Here is a 21,732-nt window from a genome sequence, read left to right on the forward strand (position 1 = left end):
TCATCTCTTCATTTACTCATTCATTCTCTCCACCAACATCGCTGGGTGTTTGCTAGGTTCCAAGCACAGCTCTAAATGCTGCAGATATATAGACGAAACACGAACCAACACTGTTCCTTCCCTTAAGGAACTCAGTTGAGGGGAAATTACAGAAAAATCATTTCTGGTATTTTTCCTAAGGACAGTTGTGGATTCAGAATTTCTATATAGTTGGGGCTTAGGAGCAGATCTGATGAGAAGTGGGGCCTAGAAATGAATCTTAAAGGTAGGCTTAATTGTCAAATCTACTGGTTTTTTTTTTAAAGGTATTATTTGGAGGTGAGTTGGGGATCCTAAGGCCTATCATCGGAGGCGAAAAACCCTCCAATACCATCCCTTTGCTTAAGTTGCTATTTTAAGATAAGCTTTTTGAATTTATGTCCTTGCATTGCACATAATTGGCTGCATCCAAAAGACACACTCTCATGGAGAAGACCACCCTGATAGGAACAAAGCAGGACAAAGAAGGGTCACTTGGGGGCATCTGGTGACCAAGTTCCTGTATGACGCCTTTTGTAAGATGTGCAGCAAGAGCTTGAGCTCTGTGGGGCGGAGCTTTTACATCCCAGCTGCACAAGGAAAGTCATATGACCTTAAGCAACTCCTCTAACCTCTCTGAGCTCCATACCCTCCCCTGTGAAATGAAGAACGGAAAGTCGTGCCTCCGGTTCTTACATGGGCTCAACGTGCTGACCTCATGTAAGACCTGGCCTCTAGCAGACACGCAACAGACATTTCTTTCCTTTTTCTCTTTGTCCCTCTGGTCGGAAAGTGGTCCAGTGATACGGAGAACAGGCAACGCACAGAAGTTCTTTCTCATATGCCTGTTCTCATCCTGCCTAAATCTGTCGCACCAGGTGGGAAAACGGTTGGTCTGTAGGGATTGCCTGATGGCATTGTGTTCTCTCATGTGTTTGGTTTTTTTCGTACCATATAGCTTCTGCCAGGAATCTTGCTCCACGTCGTAATAGGCTAGGCAGGTGTCTGCTCTGTCTCCAAGCCTGTCTTAGCCTTGCCTTTTCTAGAAGCTTTATCTCCGGCCCCTGCAGAGGGTTCGGTGCATTTCCTCCTGGCTGCTGCAGCATCTCCGAATCCTGACCTACCTCTACGTACTTGATATTGGCTGTTGGACCCCCTGCTCCCTTTCCACCCTGTCTTAGTTTCCTAGGACTGCTATAATGAACGCACCCAAATTGGGTGGCTTCAAAGAGCAGAAATTTATTGTCTCCGTTCTACAGCCAGAAGGACCCCATAGAGGTCTAATGAGGGCCAGGCTCTCTCTGAAGGCACCAGGGAAGCCTCCATTGCATGCGTCTTCCTGCTTTCAGGTGGCCACAGGCATTCCTTGGCTTGTCAATGCATTATTCTAACCCCCCATCCTCTCAGTGTTCTCTGTGTATCTCCACGGAGTCATGTGTGTGTGTGTGTGTGTGTGTGTGTGTGTGTTTGTATGTGTGTGTGTGTGGGAGGGGTTGTCTGTGTCCAAACTTTTCCCTTTTATAGAGGCATCAGTAATACTGGATTAGGACCCACCTAATTCAAAAGACCTCATTTCCAAATGAAGTCACATTCTAAGGCACTGGGGCTTAGGACTTCAAGATACCGTTTCTGGAGGACACAATTCAACCGGTAACATACCCTTCTCCGTTCTGCATTCTGGAGGAGAGAACTGCCCTCTATGGAAGGCATCTGCCTGCTCTCTGAGGTCACCCAGTGTGGAACCCCAGCAGGGGTGGGGGAGGAGGGAGACATGAGGTCAGGGTGTTGGGTGCCCTGGTGGTATCCTTCCTGTGGGCTTGCCCTGTGCTGGCTGTGTCCCTCCATGGTAAGTGACGTTAGTGCCTCATGACTCATTACTCTGCGCACTCCCTCTCCTTCCAGGGCTGACGCCCATTCCCTCTGCTTGTGTCTGGAGCCTAGGGGTGGTAACTGGCCACTAGAATCCCCGGGTTACTGCACCGTGCTTTCTGTTTGCCTTACCTGAACACCTTCATAAACAGTCCATTTGGAAATAAACCTCTTACAGAATAACCCCACTTTGTGTATATCTTTGTTTTCTGTTGGGACTCTAAAGATAACCTCCAACAAAGGTGTTACTTACCTATCAAATATCTTATCTGTTTTATTAATCATATATGCATTTCTTTAAGCATATGTCATGTTGTATCATAGCACTTAACACATTTCCTGCTGCTAGTAGCTGTTGAACAAACATTTTTAGTGGAAATGTTTATTTGCATTCTCCCTAGGGAAGGGAAAATGGAAGAAAGAGAGAATGGAAGGACTAGAGACACCATGTGGCTTTTCATCTTAATTTAGTTTTCAGACAGCTTCAGATTCTTCTCCCAGGCTTGGAGTCAATTCCATGGCCGTTTTCTACATGCTTGCTCAGTGCAAACATCTCTGCTGGGTGCTGTGTGGTCATTCAAATGTGGCTGTTTCCTTCAATAATTTTTATCAGTGAGTGGACCAATGTGGCTAGAACTTAGCAAAGCAGGGGATGTCTCTTGGGGTTGGGGTTGGAAATAGGGCATTACACTAATGGAGGAGGCTCAGGCTAGCTTCTGCAGGTATAGGAAGACAATCGATGAGCAACATTATGGGCCAACTGAGATGCCATGGCAAGAATTTAAAAGGCATCTAATCCAATTTATCCTGTACCTGCTACCAGAGTAATCAGCCTAAAGTACCTTAAGATAATGTTATTCCATACCTTAAAATCTTCTATGACTATTTCCTATTGAAATGGAGAAGGAACATCTGTTTTGCCAAAGTTGTCTTACTTCCCCATACTTATTTCCCCCAGGTTCTCTGTGTCCTCTAGTTAAAATAGATGCATCTATAATCTCCTGACAGCTTCTTTCCCATTCCCATGAGTTTTCTCATGAATTCCTCTTTACCCAGAAAGAGAGGTTCTTTCACCAACCTACTTCTGTCTGTTCAATCCTATCTGCTCATGCTCTCGTTTCCGTTCAGGCTTAGATCCTTGCCTCCTCTTCCCTGAAATCTATGTTTCCCGGCTTCACGGCTTTGTTTTGGCTTCAGCTACTGGGGGGCACTTGTGGACGATGGAGGGCAGAAGTCAGAGGTGAAGTCATTTCTCCCACTCACTCTTTGCCTCCTGACGCATCTCCCACAATAATTCTGTCTTCCAGCCTGGAAGCCCTGGTTTTAGACTCTAATAATCTCCCTTTGCCCTGCATGTCTCCTGTTCTAGAACAGGGAGAGGGCCCTGTTACTGTACATCTCTGGGTTTTCTCAGTTTCCCTATTTAGGTTTTCTAGTGCTTTTGATATTACTTCTCTCTATTGAACTGTCTGATTTCATCATTTTTCTAATTGGACCCTGATTGTAGACCTTGCTTCTATACTCTGCCATCTTATGAACTTCTTTATAATCTAGCTGAAAGGGATTTTTTTTTCTTTTTTTAAACCACCCCCTGCTAGAGTTTAAAACATATCTGTTATTCCAGCTATCATGTTTTTCTTAGACTATAACACTATGGAAAGATCTACAAATTTTGAAACAAAGAAGAAATAATCTTGGAAATTAAAGAGATGATTGACAGTCATGAATACTTGCTTTTGTTCCCTTCATGGACCCAAACCATGTGTCTGGTGTGGTGCTCTCGTCTTCTCTCCTGCTACTAGTTGTAAGCTCTTTACGGCCGGACTCATCTTTGGGCTTCTTTCTTACAACAACTGGCAGAGAACTTTGTAAATAGGATTTAGTCATCGAAATGGACATAGACATTAATTGCTTGCTATGTGTATTTTCATTTTCATTTCATTTTCTAATTATTCACTGCAAACATACAGAAAGAAAATGAATTTTTACATTGATTTTTGTCTTGAGACCTTGCTAAGTTTACTTATTTGTTATAGTTTTTTTTTTGTAGATTCTTTAGGATTGTCTAATACACTATCATGTCATCTGTAAATATAGTTTTATTTCTTCACAATGTTGATGCTTTTTATTCTTTATTTTAAAATATTTGGGGGGCTGTGCTCGCTTCGGCAGCATATGCTAAAATATTTTGAGGACTTATTGTAAGAGAGCTAGGACAATACTGAATACCTCTAAAATTTCCTTGCCTTATTCTTGACTTTAGGGGGAACATGTTCAGCCTTTCATTATTAAGTATGATGCTAACTACAGCTTTATTGTACATGTTTTTTATTGGGTTGAGGAAGTTTCTTTCTATTCCTAATTTGCTAAGGTTTTATATAATGAATAGGTGTTGAATTTTGTCAAATACCTTTTCTTTATCTGTTGAAATTATCATATGACTTTTCTCATCTTTTTTTCTATTAATATGGTGAATTTTACAGGCTGTTTTTCATATTAAAGTCTGTATTTTTTTTTTTACAGATTTTATTTATTTATTTGACAAAGAGAGACACAGTGAGACAGAGAACACAAGAGGGGGGTGTGGGAGAGGGAGAAGCAGGCTTCCTGCCAAGCAGGGAACCTGATGCTGGGCTCCATCCCAGGACCCAGGGATCATGACCTGAGCCTAAGGCAGATGCTTAATAACTGAGCCACCCAGGCACCCAGGAAGTCTGTATTTCTTAAGTTATTAAATTGAATTTGGTATAATAGTTGTTTGAGGATTTTATCTTTGGAAATTGATTCCCAGTGTTTCAGATTTGTAGGTCTGAAATGTCAGAGAAGTAACAACAACCTTGAAGCCTTTCCTGACCGTTATTTCCTCTCTCCCACTACTGTATTCAGAATTACAGATATGGCTGGGGTAGTGTGCCAAGGGCCCATAGCATAGAGCCCTATTGCATTAAGTATGATTCAGGAATTGCTTGAAATGGATTTACATAACGGTGCTTGGTAAAATTGTAGATTCATGTGCACAAAGTTGTACTTTTTTCGTACTCTGAAAGCAGGGCTCTTGTATCTGAATTTTAAACGAGTTTCATAGATATCATTCTTACTGAATTCAGAGAACCACTGCTGCACAGTTAATTATGTCTGCATGCGTGGATTTGTGACCGAGGATATGTAGCATATCTTTTTTGCTATTTGATACAAAAGAAATCCTATTAATCTGATTGTAGAGATGTTAAAATTGAATAAGATTCAACTAGTAAGTGGTAGAATCAGGATTTGAACCTAAAACAGAGCCTGATGTTGAGCAATAGCATGGACGACTTCCTGGCCATTCATAGCTCTTGTTCCAAATTAATTTTGCCTGAGCTGTCCATAAGATTTTCCCAATCATTTGCTTTGCTATATCTTAGTGCGGTTTTTCACATTCTCACTTAAGTGAGAAATTTTTGTGATTCAGGTAAAAAAAATGAAAACTGAAACTTCCTTTCTAAAAGCAATTGTTTCCCTGGGGTGCCTGAGTACCTTAGTCGGTCAAGTGTCTGCCTTTGGCTCAGGTCATGATCCGGGGTCCCTGGGATCAAGCCCTGAGAGTTGGGTCTGTGCTTAGCGGGGAGTCTGGTCCCCCCACCACAGTCGCTGCTCCCCCCTTGCACTCGCTCTCGAATAAATAAATAAATAAATAAATAAAATCTTTATCAAAATCTCTATGGTTGAAAGGCAAGTTTAGAATGATGACATTTCAAATTAGTAGGGAAAAGATGGACTATTGATTATTGATTAAGTGAAATTTTAGAACATTGGCTAGCCATTTAGAAAATATAAAGTTAGGGCGCCTGGGTGGCTCAGTGGTTAAGCCGCTGCCTTCGGCTCAGGTCATGATCTCAGGGTCCTGGGATCGAGGCCCACATCGGGCTCTCTGCTCAGCGGGGAGCTTGCTTCCTCCTCTCTCTCTGCCTGCCTCTCTGCCTGCTTGTGATCTCGCTCTGTCAAATAAATAAATAAAATCTTTAAAAAAAAAAAAAAGAAAATATAAAGTTAAATCTCTACATCACACCTTACACCAAAATAAATTGGAGGTGGATTAAACTGTTTAAGTGTGAAAAAGGAAACCACAGAAGCATTGAGGAAAATATGTTGATAAATAATTTTAAGGTCTGGAGTGGAATTTTGAGCATCTTTATTTTTCTATTTATATTTTCTCCTTTTTTTGTGCTCGCTTCGGCAGCACATATACTAAAATATATTTTCTCCTTTTTTTCCTAGAGTGAAATTTGTATTACTAGAGTGATATATGTATTAAATATGATATAGGTATTAAAATGTAACTGTGCAATTAAAAACAAATGTTTTTTTCCTATGTAAAAAGCTTAGGCCAAGAAGTTATAGGACAAGGGATCTCAATCTTCTTTTCTTCAGGTACAAGCAAGGTCCTGGCTTGGTTTGTTCTGACATATTGGATATTTTATGTCTTTGTTTAACCTTTAACTCACATAAACTTTTCTGTCTTTTGATGGATGTAGCAAGCATATGTTCTCCCTTTCCTAGTCAGGAGGCATGAGGTCTCTCAGAGGGAGCGTTCACTGATGTCAATAGCACATCAGTACCCCGTAAATATAGCCAGAATAGTCACATCCATTCAGATACTGAAAAGGAGTCAATGAAATAACTTTTTTCCTAAAAAGTGCTGCTTCTTAGTCAAATTTAATTATATTTTAAAACATAGGCACATTTCATTAACATCACCAAAAATCTCCATTTACTTTTCCACTACTGGCTGGTAGGTATTTTCATCATTGTTTGGACACCAGAGTAAAACATAGAGCGCCGTGGATTGCTATCCTCACTTGGAGATTTAACTTTTTGTGAAATGCAAGTCGTTCTTTAATGTCTTTTAGTATAAAGAATGAGGTGTGTTTTGTGCACGTTTCCACATCCCTTGATTGCTTTTCTCTTTTTTTGTTTTTTTTGCTTGTTAATGACAAAGTCAAGTTTGCTGTCCAAACCCAGAAATCGTGGTCGAAAAATAACGAAGGAAATAAAAACCTGGAGGGCAGACCAGGAGCTTGTTGTGTGTGTGTGGCTTGTTGTGTGTGGGTGTGTGTGGGGGGGGGGTTGTAGATGACCAGCTGTCCAGAGAGGAGAAGGCAGAGGCATGGAAGGTGCTGAAACCATGCCATGCACTTTCAGTACAAGAGCTAGTAAACGGTGGCACTGTTCCTGGAGCCAGAGCCCGTGACCAGATACTGATTTTTTTATCCCCCCTCCACCTCGCCCACTGACACCTGACACTTTAAGAGAGTGGGGAGCCTTGCTCGGGAGAGAGGCGGCTGGGATGCACACCCGGTGTCCATTTCGAGGGATTTTCTTGGATCTCAGGCGTTCCTCCACGTGCTTTTGGAGGAAACATCCCCAGGGATGAAATCCCCAGAGGGCAGCGCTGTGACCCCAGCAAGCGGGGATAGGAGGGGCGCCCTAGGGACAGCTGCGTCCCTTGGGACAGCAGGGCTTCTAATGCCAGTGGTCGCAAAGCCGCCGTTGTAACCTGCGCACAGGCGCACGGTTCGCGCCCACCAGGAACTTCTCCAAGTTGCGGGTGACGAGGCTGCGGCACACTGGAGACCAGGGGATGAACGTGAGCCGGTCCCCAATGCAGCGACGTCCTCGCTGGGTCCTGGCAGAGCCTCACCAGAAAGGCGAGGAGCGCGGTGCGCCTGCGCCCCCTTTACCGCGCCTCCCCAAGAGCAAGAGGTTGGGCTCGAACCCACTGCGAGGTAGGACATACCTGAGGGAATTCAGGATTTCTTGGTTCTTGACATTCTCCTGAAGCCTGAAATGCAAGTACGGGAAGCCAAGCACGATATGTATCAGAGTAATTTAGAGGCCTTGCTAAAAATGTGGATCGGTCGCAACCTTTTTCACTCCAAAGTTTGAATACCGTTCAAAAATCTCCCCACCCCACCCCACCCCGCCTTTTTTGAATGCTTGGAGACATTCACAGCTGATGACATTCATTTTGGTATTTTATTTTACTACTTTTTTTCTTACTTGTTTGATGTGTATGTGACGTCTCTATAGCTTTGTTCTATGACTACATTGCCTGAATATTTTAAAGCTGGGGTAAACCCAAAATCTAAAACAAAACAAAACAAAACAAAAAAACCTGAACCTCTGTTATATTTTTGAATTTTAAGAAAATACACAAAAAAACCTCGCTAGTGGTAATTAAGGGTTTAGGTTACATCTGTATTCTATTAAAGAATAATTTCCAAATAAAATCATTATGACAGCCTTAGATGAAAGGTAGAGTGGAAGTTTTGTTTATATATGTAAATAATAAAGTCTTTCCACTAACAGGGGTTTTTTCTCTCTAGATATTAAACTTACCATGAAGAAAAATATTATCAACACATGGTACTCTTTTGTAAACGTTCCCAATGTGATTGCTCCAGATATTGAAAGCGAAATAAGAAGGATGGAAAATGGAGTGGGCAGGTAAATCCATGTATTTTTTCATGGATTTTTAAAAAAATATTTTTATTAACATAAAATGTATTATTAGCCCCAGGGATACAGGTCTGTGAATCATCAGGCTTACACATTTCACAGCACTCACCATAGCACATACCCTCCCCAATGTCTATCACCCAGTCACCCTATACCTACCCCCCACCCCCCAGCAACTCTCTCCATGCATTTTTTTAAAGATTTTATTTATTTATTTGACAGACAGAGATCACAAGCAGGCAGAGAGAGAGAGAGAGAGAGAGAGAGGAGGAAGCAGCCCCCCCACCCGGCAGAGCAGAGAGCCCGATGTGGGGCTTGATCCCAGGACCCTGGGATCATGACCTGAGCCAAAGTGAGAGGCTTTAACCCACTGAGTCATCCAGGTGCTCTTAGAAAGTTGTTTTTTAATTACACACATTTTACTGAATTGTGCATATATCTTACCTAATTCCATGGATCCTGAAAGTTCTCATTTCACTCTAATTCAAAAGAGTTATATGTTAGTTTCAGAGGGTAGGAGAAAGGATGAAGCCAGGGTCCTCCTAATGAGAAATGTTACTCCTTCATAATGGTTTCAAACCTTGATCTAACTCATCTTTGCCTCCTGTTGGACCATAGCTCCTTTTCTGATGATGATGAGGGTGACGATGACAGCGCCTCCATGTTTGAAGAATCCGAGAATGAAAACCCCCATGCAAGGGATTCCCGTAGACATAACACACACAGAGGGGGGCCATCACAGAGGTGAGCACGATGATCTATGCCTCCTGATCTTTCAAACTATTATGTAGATGAAAGAAAGGTATTCTACTCCTCCGCTTCGTGGACTTGGCAAATGTTCCTGCTACCCAGGCCACTTCGCAGGATCTTGGGAATAACTTGCTGCTTATCCTTTTCCTCTCTTGGGAAACTGTCACGACCTGATGATTATTCATATCCATGGGGGCCTTAAGTCACCAACGCTCCTGATGATCATTTTCCCTGAGACCTGTCTCTGTCCCTGAAGAACCTCATGTCACAGTCCTCTGTGACTTTTCTTACCATGGATGTTATACAGATAGTGATTGTTGTGATTTCACTTTCCAGGGAGCAGTACCTGCCTGGTGCCCTTGCGCTTTTCAATGTTAACAACAGCAGCAATAAGGAGCAGTAAGTACATTTACAATAGAAAACCAAAGCTGTGCTTTTAAAGAACACCATTAAGAAGGTAGGAATGTATCTGAATCTGCTGCAGAGGATATCTTTATTAGGAAAACTCTATTTGATACAATGGCTATATAGTATTTTATTATTTTGTTATTTGGTTATTTACTTCTGAAAAAATGGCTACCTATATTAAAAGCAGCATGTATGTATGTATGTATATGTATGTGTTTGAATACATACAGGAAGCCATGGTCTGTAGTGTCAATGCAATTGCCCCTCCTTGTGGACAAAAAGAAATGAAATATCAGTCATCCTTTCTATTCTAGGCCAATATATCCCAGGTCAAGTTCCTTAGGAGACAATCTCTGAGAGGGAGGTGTGTGTGCAAAGGTTTACTGGGAGTGCCCTTAGGAATGATTCCCAGGAGAGTGGGGAGCAGGACTGGGCAGAGGGAGAAGTTGAACTTCAGGGGATAGAGTTGCTATGGGAAGCTCTAGAGGAGGGATGACCCTTCAGAGTTGGGTCATAGTTAGGCAATAGGACTGGGCCTTTGCACATGCTCAGTCATTGGGTGAGGGATGACCATAGGATGGGGGGCATAGCTTTGAGTCTGGTGGCCTCCGTCAGCCAAGGCCAGCCAAAGGAGAGGGAGCTGTGAGCTGTTAGCAACCAATACTTTTGGCCAGTGGGGAATGGGTGTCAGAGTTCTGTGCACTAATGCATCAGGACAACACACTTCTTGCACTGTTCGTGTCCAATTTCCTCATATAGAAAAATCATCCTATGTGGGAATATACCTCCTCCAGGAGTCCTGTTCTTTTTTCCTGAGAAAGCTTATAAGAAGGTGGTTAATGGGATACACCTAGGTCCCTGACAGCTGCAGCTGGTCTTGAGGCTTTAACTGAAATTGCTTATGCTCTCCTTTCCTACACATTCTAGAACCTGTCACCTCTGGTCAGCACTTTTGCTGGTCTAGATGATTTACTTCATGGGATGAATGATATAGACTCTTCTCCCTAAAGGATTTGGGGCCCTGGTCATCACCATATCCTTCTTGAGTTATACCTGCTGTATTTGTCCATTTACCACTAAAACTGGGCTGAAGAACACCAAAGACACCAAAGCAGATCACCTGTGTGCCAAATATACCCCTCCCCTACACACACACACATTGTACAACAGCAACACTATCTAGTTGTGATGAAAGAAGTCAGTTACTTTTGTCAGGATGGTGACTCCCTTTCTTGCTTATCAATTTTTTGGGGGGCCCAAAGTGCCTGAGGAGTAGTCACAGCTTAATGTTTGATGAGACACTAACTGTGTTGCCTGGAAGACACGTGATCCGTCTGGAAACCTGTGGATCCACAGACCATAATGTTGTGGGGATGAGAAGGACACACTCTCTGTGTGAGTCTCTCCTACTTACACTCCTTGGTTCCCAGACCCATACCAAGTAGTTGATGGTGCACCCCTTGAAGCTGTGTTATTTGAAGATTGACTTTACTAATTATCTTCTAGGGTCATCTCTAAGTAGAGCTATAGAGTAGACACAGCCCATTTTGACTTTTATCCGGATGTCAGGCTGAGCCATTCATAGACCATGCTCCTTCAACTCCTCCTGTAAGACCCCCTGCCTATGGCCATGGTGAAGAGCTGAGGGATAGGCACTGATACAACAGTGGTAGAGCACATGGTGGGGGGGAGTTTACTGTGCCCCATGCTTGATCCCAGATATTCCACTTCATCATGGGATGGATTACTGCACAACCTTATCACTTGCTAATTCTGGCAGAATCCAGCTCATGGTCAATAGCCACTTTCTGTCCCATGGTTAGTTAATCCTCTTTCCAAGCCTTATTAACACGATGCCGTTGATAGAGTAGATCAATGTGACATTCTGAGGCATGTCCAGATGGTCCAGGTCCCTCTAGGCTGGGTCATGACATTGAGCAGGAGAGAGAACATAGCCCGTGAGCTGCTTTCCATCTCATAACTATTTCTGCTTCTCTTCCCTAATTGCGATTAAAAAAAAAAAAAAATCACACACTCACCATGACTGACCCAGAACATTGGGTATATGGTCTAGATCACACGCGAGCATTGTTTTTCACAATAGCCCAGGCAGCTGCAGCTGGGGCTACTCTGTGGTTGGTTTTGCGTCGTCTACTGCCAGCTGCTAGTATCTATGTGGGTTTTGTAGGGAACAGACATTGAATGAAATGGTGGTGGGAGGGAACCACCAGCCCTGCCTGCATGAGGCCTTTAAGGACTGCATTTTCTTTCCTGTCCAGGATGCAATATGGTTTTCAGCCAGCAGGTGGGAGGCAGCTGGAGGGCTTCTACTTGTCCCCCCCACCCCCCGCACCCCCATTATCGTCAACTCTTCCTCTACAAGCTGAGGAGCTTGTAGGGATGAGGGTTCTACCAATGTCCAAACATATATATTCCACTTTTACACTGAGGAACTGGAGAAATGACCACAGTGGGGGTCTTTAGACCCAGTGGAAGCCCCATAAGTCATATATTGTCAGTGATTTCATTCTTCAGTCAGTGATTTCATTTCTGAGCTGGCTCAGGTTTAGAAACTATGCATGAGGTTGTGACTTTTTATTGGGTTAAGTTGCTCTCAATCTCCTGATTATCCATTCCTGATCTGTTGTGACTGTATATGTTAAACAGTACCCTGACAAGCCAAAGGGATGTGCATCTGTCTAGGAATAGATTCTATTAACCTCTTCCATAGCTCTCTGTGGGATAAGTCCTCTGCCTACCCCTGCTCCCCTTAGTGTTAATTACAGTTATTGGACCCATCTCTCTTCTGATGAGTAAACACTGCCACTGATCGCTTATTCCCAGGTTCTGTCATCCCTATTGCTCTCAGGGAACCCAGTTCTGTACCCAGTTCAGCATCTCCCACTATCAGCCCTAGCCCTGGCTTCCAGAGGACAGTACCACTGAGTTTCTCATCGATGCTGGTGCCCCTTCCACCAGCGCATTTCTTATCATTTTTGTGTCCTCTGAGCTCTCTGAGGGACCATAGTCAGCTAGTGGACTGTCTTTCTTATCTGGGATGTCTACTTAAGCATATCACTCCTCCGAGTCTTTCTTGTACCTTCCTCTACCCTCTGCCATGGCCTTTTGTAATTTTATTGCACTTAGCATGAGCCGTCCCTTTTTCTGAGCTTCCGGGAGCCATCCAAGCAGCGTGTCAGCACCATTTCTTAGGATCTGTGCTAGGGTGTTAAAACCTGTATCACAAGGGTGTGCTTTCATAGCAACAAATTCTCCCTTATCCAGTTCTATGTTGTGTTGCCCTTTGTAGATGACGACCTTAGGTGCCGAGCCCCATCTCCTTGTCCATTCTGTTTCCTGCTCCTCCTCAATGGCAGCATTCCATTTCTGCTGGGCTATTCATATACAGAATAAGTATACCTCAAACTTTTTCTTCTGATTAACATCCCCTCACTTCTTCTCAACTTCTCTAACTCTTAACCTATACTTTGAGGCCTAGATCTAGCTCCCTCCCTATAACTACCTCTCTGCCTACCCTCCTGGTTGTGAGATGCCTGTTTGCTCATGTCTGAATAATAAACTTTCCCAAGACATCTGAGCCAACGATGGCAACCTATTTTTGACCTTAGATCTGCCTGCCTCCAGGTTTCATCCTTCAGCTGATAGGGAGAGAGCCAAACTGTAGGAAGAGGCCTCTAATCACATATTCTCCACTGCAGAAGAAATTGCATATAGAAAAAGGCGATCTCAAATCCAGTAAATGATTCTAAGAATTAGGGTTCTAGGGTGTGGAGCTTTCTGACTACTCATGAAAAATTGCCACAGTTAGGATTATCCCTCTAAATAAAGTTGATGGTATTTTCTTGAAATTTCTCAAAGCTCTTACTCAATAATAAATAATAATAAATTATAATATATATTATTATATATAATAAATTATTATAAGTGATATAAAGAAACTTAAACTTTAAATAATAATTGTTTTGGACACCTGGATGCCTTGAAATTGCACCCATGGTAGCTGTTGCTTCCTAAATTTCCCTTGTTGGGGTTATGCCTTTATCCACCTCCATTTCCTTCAATATTTAACATGGACTAACCCAGGAAATTGTGTGTGTGTGTGTGTGTGTGTGTGTGTGTGTGTGTGTTTTATCACTGGCTGCATGTCCATTTTTGTAGAACTCTCCAGCAGAAAACCAAATTTCTGGTCTCTGAGCATGGGTTTCTGAATTCAAGGCTCAATGGAGAGGAAAGTAAATAAGAATGGAAGTCAGAATGTAATTTGATGATGTGACTTGGACATTTCTTTTTTAGAGAGCCAAAAGAGAAAAAGAAAAAGAAAAAAGAAAAGAAGGGGTAAGTTAGACTTTGGCATGAGTAATCCCAGGTTTTTGGGCCCATAACATTTTTGTATCTTATTACTAACTACATCTCTCACTTTTCAGCAAATCAGATGATAAAAATGAAAACAAAAAGGACTCAGAGAAGAAAAAGAAGAAAGCAAAGGAAAAAGAGAAGAAAAAGAAAGAGGAAAAAGACAAAGATAAGAAAGAAGAGTAAGTGGCATTGAAATTAGGAACAAATTTGTAATGGATTTTGAATGCAGGGTAATTTCCTGAAAGTTTATAGTTATGAAGCCTTGAGTAAAAGACTACATATGTTGTTATAAAATGTGAATCAATTTTTTAAAATTTCCTTAAAATGAGCAGTGATAGCTTTATTCTTAGTTTTCTGATCAAAAATTTTCAATGCTATGGTTAATTATCTTTCTGAAGCTCTGGTGAAGATAAATTTACTTTGAGAGATATTTAGGTTTCAAGAAAATTGTGTTCCTAGGGACTTAACATTAATTTTTTGAGTTGAAATAAAAAATGTAGCAATTTTATTAACATTTTTGAGTCATAAATACTGCGCGGCAAATAATCCAAAAGTAAGCAAATTTCCTTGCAAAAGCCATGCTTAATTTTGAGAGTAGATCAAATGCTTATCAGCACCAGCCATTTGAAAGACCCCCCTTTTTTTTAAGGTTCTACTTATTTATTCTACTTATCAGAGAGAGAGAGAGAGAGAGAAAGCAAACACAATTGGGGGAGCAGAAGAGGGAGAGTGAGAAGCAGGCTCTCCACTGAGCGGGGAACCTGATGTGGGACTCAAACCTGATGTGGGACCTGAGCGGAAGGCAGACGATTAATCGACTGAACCACCCAGGTGCCCCTGAAAGATCCTTTTTAAACAAACATTTGAGGGTTAGAATTTCATGAGGGTAAGGCTGAGTGATATTTTCAGTTATCTTTTTACTTTTTATTAAAGGGAGGTTTTTTTTGTTGTTTGTTTGTTTGATGATCCAAGTGAAAGATGTTTTTATTTTATTTTTTTTATTTAATTTTATTCTTTTCAGGGTTCCAAGATTCAATGTTTATGCACCACACCCAGTGCTCCATGCAATATGTGCCCTCCTTAACACCCACCAGGCTCACCTAACCCCCTACCCCACTCCTCTCCAAAACTCTCGGTTTGTCTCTAAGAGTCTACATTCTCTCATGATTCGTCTCCCCCTCCGATTTCCCCCAATTCACTTTTCTTTTCCTTCTCCCAATGTCCTCCATGTCATTTCTTATGCTCCACAAATAAGTGAAACCATATGATGATTGACTCTCTCTGCTTGACTTATTTCACTCAGCATATTCTCTTCCAGTCCCGTCCATGTTGATACAAAAGTTGGATATTCGTCCTTTCTGATGAAGGCATAATACTCCATAGTGTATATGGACCACATCTTCCTTATCCATTTGTCTGTTGAAGGGTATCTTGGCTCTTTCCACTGTTTAGCGATTGTGGCCATTACTGCTATGAACATTGGGGTACAGATGGCCCTTCTTTTCACTACATCTGTATCTTTGGGGTTTTCTAAACTTTAAAAAAAAACCTCTTTACCAGATAATATTCACTTATTTTTGCTTGCTGGAAAGCTGTTAAAGCTTTTACAAAAGGGAGAAATTCTTAATAATATGGGCTTGGGGTGCCTGGCTAGTCAGTCAATAAAACATGTGACTTTTGATCTTGGGGTTGTAAGTTCAAGTCCCATGTTGGGTGTAGAGATTACTTAAAAAGAAATCTTTTAAAAAGCCCTTAAAAAAAACTCACCACCACCACCAACAACAACCCTCGCCCATGCCAAAACCCAATGTAGGTTGTAGGTTGACACTAGAAAATTTTAAAAATTTTCCATTTGACCATGTATTTCCTTTCTCCCTCCCTCCCTCCTTTTCCCCTTCCTTCTTTCCTGCCTTCTTGCTTTCCCTCTGCCCTCTATTGCCTCTTCATCCTTCACCAGATGCTTATCAACAAGGACTTTTTATTAGATTGTGTTATATTCTTCTTTCCATACAAGAGAGAAAGAAGCCATGAGTTCCCTCTCACAGCATAGTTCCTGATTGCTTTGTCTCCTGGTAGGGGGAGTGGCAACGCCCCATTCTCTTACCACCTATAACCTACCAAAGAGGTCTATGGCATATCCAGAGTTTAGCATGATCTGTGGCACCATTCCTTCTCAGGAGTTGGATTGATAGATATGTCTGCAACATCACAATACAACAAGGATCTTTAAAAAATCTCAGGCAAGCCTTAATGTAAGACTAGTAATTTAACTATCTATCCAGTCCTCACTAAGCAATTTCTCATTTCTATCACGCTCATGGCAAGCTAGTTTTCTCCCTGCAGAGTGAGTTTCTCCAGCTTACATCTGTTTCATGAATGGTGGGTGATGGACATAACCACATTTGATATGTGAAATAAAAATGTCCTTGTTTCTTGATGATCTCCCACTTTCTTTTTTTTTAAAATATTTTTATTTTTATTTATTTTTTTTCCAATTTATTTATTTTCAGAAAAACATTATTCATTATTTTTTCATCACACCCAGTGCTCCATGCAAGCCGTGCCCTCTATAATACCCACCACCTGGTACCCCAACCTCCCACCCCCCGCCACTTCAAATCCCTCAGATTGTTTTTCAGAGTCCATAGTCTCTCATGGTTCACCTCCCCTTCCAATCTACCCAAATTCCCTACTCCTCTCTAACGCCCCTTGTCCTCCATGCTATTTGTGATGATCTCCCACTTTCTAATTGCTGCTAGGGAGAAGAAAGAAGTCATGGTTATTGATCCCTCAGGAACCACGTATTACAACTGGCTGTTCTGCATCTCTTTACCTGTTATGTACAACTGGACTATGGTTATTGCAAGGTATCTATATATTTTTGTGGATCTTGACCTGCTTCTGGTTTCTAAGTTACCTGACTTAACAGATTGGTCAAGGGCTTTTGGGGACGTACCTCTTTTCTCCACCACAGGTTGTAAAGAGAGGTTATGTTATTCTCAATGTGTTTTCCTAAGATCAGGAGTAGGTGCTTTGCTTCTCAATATACTTAGAAATCCAGCACTGGACTCAGAGTGAGAGGACCTTTTTAAACTTTTGATTGCTGAATTATGTCATTAGAATTTTGGGAGAAACTTAGTTATTTTATTTATGTACTTTTCAGACTGTAAGAAAAACATGTTGCCAAGAGTAGAAAAAGATCAAAGACCTACGTTGTCTTAGAGCAAGATGTGTTTCCCAAGCGATTTTTCTATGGTTTTCTGTCTTTTAGACAGTAAGCATCTTGGCCTTCCAGAAGGAAGCACAATTCCTTGACGCATTTTAGGGACAGATCGTAAGAACCTGGTTATCAATGTGTGTGACCCATTGTATTTTGACATTGGCTTGAGACTATTTATTTTTATTTGATGTCTTCACAATGTGAACTATTGTAATGGAAAGAATGTTGGAATTCAGAAGCAGGAGAAAACCAAATCCATCTGCCCATATTCAGAAGAGCCATGGTTAATTAAATGGGCCTACAGCCCCTCTTAGTCTTAGTGCATCATATCTCTTACCATGATAAAAAATTATGCAGAGAGGACGGTTACTTAAACTTGCCCCCATTTCATTTTAATCACACAAGTTTTTCTTTTACAGAGCATGCTTTGAGGAACTTCAGTCTGATTACCTAGTATATTGGGTCATTTTAGATTACATATCTGATGTAATCTATCTTCTTGATATGTTTGTACGAATAAGGACAGGTAAATATGTTCAGCTTTGGATATTTTGTAATTTTGTGCTTTTATCTCTATGGTATGATTTGAAATTTTGTAATTCAAGTATTCTTTGAAATAAACTCACAAAAATCTGTTTTAGAGGAAAAGGCACTGTTGAAAGCAAGAGTACCATATACCTACCCATAAGCTTAGGTCACTACAACTGATTTGCTTAATTAGGCAAACTTTGAATGTGGATTGGTGGCTTTTCCCCCCATTAATTTGTTCATTGGGTTAGAGCCATGGGAGAGGAATAAAGAGAAGAGAAATGTTCTGCCAGCTCTGTGGGGAAAGGGTAATTGCTCCCTAACAGAGAGATACTATGCAGACACATGGAAGGGGGATGTCATTGTGCCCAACAGAGCGGTACTAGAATTTTTTTAAAATATATATATATATTTAAAAAAGATTTTATTTATTTATTTGACAAAGAGATCACAAGTAGGCAGAGAGGCAGGCAGAGAGAAGGGGGGGGGAAGCAGGCTCCCCGCTAAGCAGAGAGCCTGATGCTAGACTCAATCCCAGGACCCTGGGATCATGACCTGAGCTGAAGGCAGAGGCTTAACCCACTGAGCCACCCAGGGGTCCCTGTACTAGAATTTTTATAACAGTAAACAAATACTTAATTCAACTTTGGGGTCCTGGTGGGCGTCGTTGACCAGGGAGTAGGGTCTGATAACTTCCCCCTTAAGTATTCTTGTTCAGTGGGTATAACTTACCATTTCTATGCTGCGCTCTGTGTTTCCAGGTAACCGCTGTGCAGAGAAGAGCATTTAAGAATCATTCTAGGCAGGGCGCCTGGGTGGCTCAGTGGGTTAAGCCTCTGCCTTCGGCCCAGGTCATGATCTTAGGGTCCTGGGATCGAGCCCCGCATCGGGCTTTCTGCTCCGCAAGGGAGCTTGCTTCCCCATATCTCTCTGCCTGCCTCTCTGCCTGCTTGTGATCTCCATCTGTCAAATAAATAAATAAATAAAATCTTTAAAAAAAATCATTCTATAAGACAGGGACACGCTCTAAACATCAGTGTGCTGGAGCAGTGCTCCCATTGTTATGTCCTACTCACAGCTCTGGTAGCCGGTATAGGAAGAGGAACAAATTCCTCCTTGGGTGAAATGTATCAAAATGCTGACGTTCGAGGCCCACTGCAGCAACAGGGGAGAAGGGAAGATCCCAGATGACTAAGGAAGCCGGTGGACAAAAAAGAGAGAGAAAACAAACCTCTGAAGGACACTTCTTCTTCACAGTGAAGGGACAAGACAAGAATACACATAATGGGCAGTAAGGCGGGTGCCCAAACTTCAAGGGTTGGGCTGGAATTCTGACAAGAGAGTGGCGTGAGGCATGAGGCACAGTGTGAGGGTGTTTGGAAAAATTTCCAAGAATGCTGTTTGTAAAAGGAATCCTTTCGCTGGGTAGAGATACTGGCACTGGAGAGATTTGTGTACATGCAACGTACGTATGCGAAGCATATAAGCTTTCACTTTTACACTTACAAAGTTTTATTTTTTATTTCTTCAAAAGATTATTTTCCATAGCTATATGTTGACCAGTACCCATATCTTATTACATTGTTAAAAGCATGTATATTGGGGGATGCCTGGGTGACTCAGTGGGTTAAGCCACTGCCTTCGGCTCAGGTCAGGATCTCAGGGTCCTGGGATCGAGTCCCACATTGGGATCTCTGCTCAGCAGGGAGCCTGCTTCCCTTCCCCTCTCTCTGCCTGCCTCTCTGTCTGTTTGTGATCTCTCTCTGTCAAATAAATAAATAAAATATTTTTTTTAAAAAAAGCATGTATATTGGAAATGAAATCTTGTAAAAATTTATTTATTTATTTATTTATTTATTTATTTTAGAGAGTTAGAGAGAGTAAGTAGGGGAAGAGGTAGATGGAGAGAATCTTCAATTTGCACTGAGCGCAGAACTCAGTGCAGGACTCAGTGAGGGCTCGATCTCATGACTCATGAGATTATGACCCATGAGATCATGACATGGCCCGAAACCAAGAGTCAGATGCTTAACCAACTGAGCCACCCAGGCACCTCTACTGGAAATGAACTCTTGTTTTCAACTCAGTGGGTTATTTTAGAAATATTCATAATGGCGTAAAAATGAAAAAAACATTAAATCGTTGTGTTTTTTTTCTTCTATTTTAGGTTACTTAGAACAAGGACTGCTGGTGAAGGAAGAGACTAAGCTCATAAAGAAATATAAATCCACCTTGCAGTTTAAACTTGATTTTCTTTCAGTGATACCCACTGATCTGCTGTATTTTAAGCTGGGGTGGAGCTATCCAGAAATCAGATTAAACAGACTGTTAAGGATCTCTCGAATGTTTGAGTTCTTCCAGAGAACAGAAACCAGAACCAACTTCCCCAACATCTTCAGGATTTCCAACCTTGTTATGTATATCGTCATCATTATCCACTGGAATGCATGCGTGTACTTCTCTATTTCCAAAGCTGTCGGATTTGGAAATGATACATGGGTGTATCCTGATGTTAATGATCCCGAATTTGGCCGTTTGGCTAGAAAATATGTATACAGCCTTTACTGGTCTACACTGACTCTGACTACAATTGGTGAAACACCGCCCCCTGTGAGGGATTCCGAGTATGTCTTTGTGGTGGTTGATTTCCTAATCGGAGTGTTAATTTTTGCTACCATCGTTGGTAACATAGGTTCTATGATTTCCAACATGAATGCTGCCAGAGCAGAATTTCAAGCAAGAATCGATGCAATCAAGCAGTATATGCATTTTCGAAATGTAAGCAAAGATATGGAAAAGAGAGTTATCAAATGGTTCGACTACCTGTGGTCCAACAAAAAAACAGTTGATGAGAAGGAAGTCTTGAAGTATCTCCCCGATAAGCTGAGAGCAGAGATTGCCATCAACGTTCACTTAGACACTTTAAAAAAGGTGCGTATTTTCGCGGACTGTGAAGCTGGGCTTTTGGTGGAGTTGGTCTTGAAACTGCAACCCCAAGTCTACAGTCCTGGAGATTACATTTGCAAGAAAGGGGATATTGGACGGGAGATGTACATCATCAAAGAAGGCAGACTCGCTGTGGTGGCCGATGACGGAGTCACTCAGTTTGTGGTACTGAGTGACGGCAGCTACTTTGGTGAGATCAGTATCCTTAACATTAAAGGCAGCAAAGCCGGCAATCGAAGAACAGCCAATATTAAAAGTATCGGCTACTCAGATCTGTTCTGTCTCTCCAAAGACGACCTCATGGAAGCTCTGACTGAGTACCCGGACGCCAAAACTATGCTAGAAGAGAAGGGAAAGCAAATCTTGATGAAAGATGGTCTACTGGATATAAATATTGCAAACGCTGGAAGCGATCCCAAAGATCTCGAAGAGAAGGTCACCCGAATGGAGGGGTCGGTAGACCTCTTGCAAACGAGGTTTGCTCGGATCCTGGCTGAGTATGAGTCAATGCAGCAGAAACTGAAGCAAAGACTAACCAAAGTTGAGAGATTTCTGAAACCACTCATTGACACAGAATTTTCAGCTCTTGAAGGATCTGGAGTTGAAAGCGGGCTCCTGGACTCCACGCAGGACTGAAAAAGTGGTCACTAAGAAGGACGTGCCTCATGATCCTTTTGGGGGTGGGATTAAGCAACTCTAAATTGGAAAAAGAAGAAGGTGCATCTGGAGCACTTTTTCCGTAAGGGGAGTGTGCTCAGGTGGAGGGAACAAGGCCCACACACTCCCCTGTGAGGTAGTGGGATTAAAGGATTGCCGTCCTTAGGATTTTTCAGAATGGATAACGTGCAAAGATAGAGAAGGATTAACTTGTCAGTATCTGTGTCTTCTGATTTTTTTCATGTATGCTCGTTTTATGTAAATATTCTTTATAAACGTGAACAAGTACTCCTGACTTTCAAGCAGTTTACACTGTGGAGGAACAACTGGGAATTCCCAGGGACATCGCGTCCCGGATACCATGTTAAAAAGAATTAGAATGTAATAAACTAACGTGAGTCACAAAACTGGAGTGAATATTGTTTATTTGATAATTTAGAAGGGAGTTTAGGATCTGTTAG

At 41.9% G+C, this 21,732-nt stretch overlaps 1 protein-coding gene across 1 annotated transcript in view; it reads left to right on the forward strand.

Moving 5' to 3' along the window:
- Positions 1 to 21,367, forward strand: part of CNGA1 (cyclic nucleotide gated channel subunit alpha 1) — a 29,525-nt gene extending 8,158 nt beyond the window's left edge. Inside the window, exons 2-9 of the mRNA XM_044224032.1 lie at positions 8,253 to 8,373; positions 9,004 to 9,129; positions 9,472 to 9,534; positions 13,858 to 13,899; positions 13,989 to 14,099; positions 16,680 to 16,787; positions 17,560 to 17,666; positions 19,836 to 21,367. Coding sequence (XP_044079967.1) covers positions 8,267 to 8,373; positions 9,004 to 9,129; positions 9,472 to 9,534; positions 13,858 to 13,899; positions 13,989 to 14,099; positions 16,680 to 16,787; positions 17,560 to 17,666; positions 19,836 to 21,250 — 2,079 coding nt within the window. The 5' untranslated portion in view covers positions 8,253 to 8,266 and the 3' untranslated portion in view covers positions 21,251 to 21,367. The remainder of the gene's footprint in view (positions 1 to 8,252; positions 8,374 to 9,003; positions 9,130 to 9,471; positions 9,535 to 13,857; positions 13,900 to 13,988; positions 14,100 to 16,679; positions 16,788 to 17,559; positions 17,667 to 19,835) is intronic.
- Positions 21,368 to 21,732: the final 365 nt, after the last annotated feature.

The sequence above is a fragment of the Neovison vison genome, chromosome 11 (assembly GCF_020171115.1).
Source record: "Neovison vison isolate M4711 chromosome 11, ASM_NN_V1, whole genome shotgun sequence".
NCBI classification, from domain to species: domain Eukaryota; kingdom Metazoa; phylum Chordata; class Mammalia; order Carnivora; family Mustelidae; genus Neogale; species Neogale vison.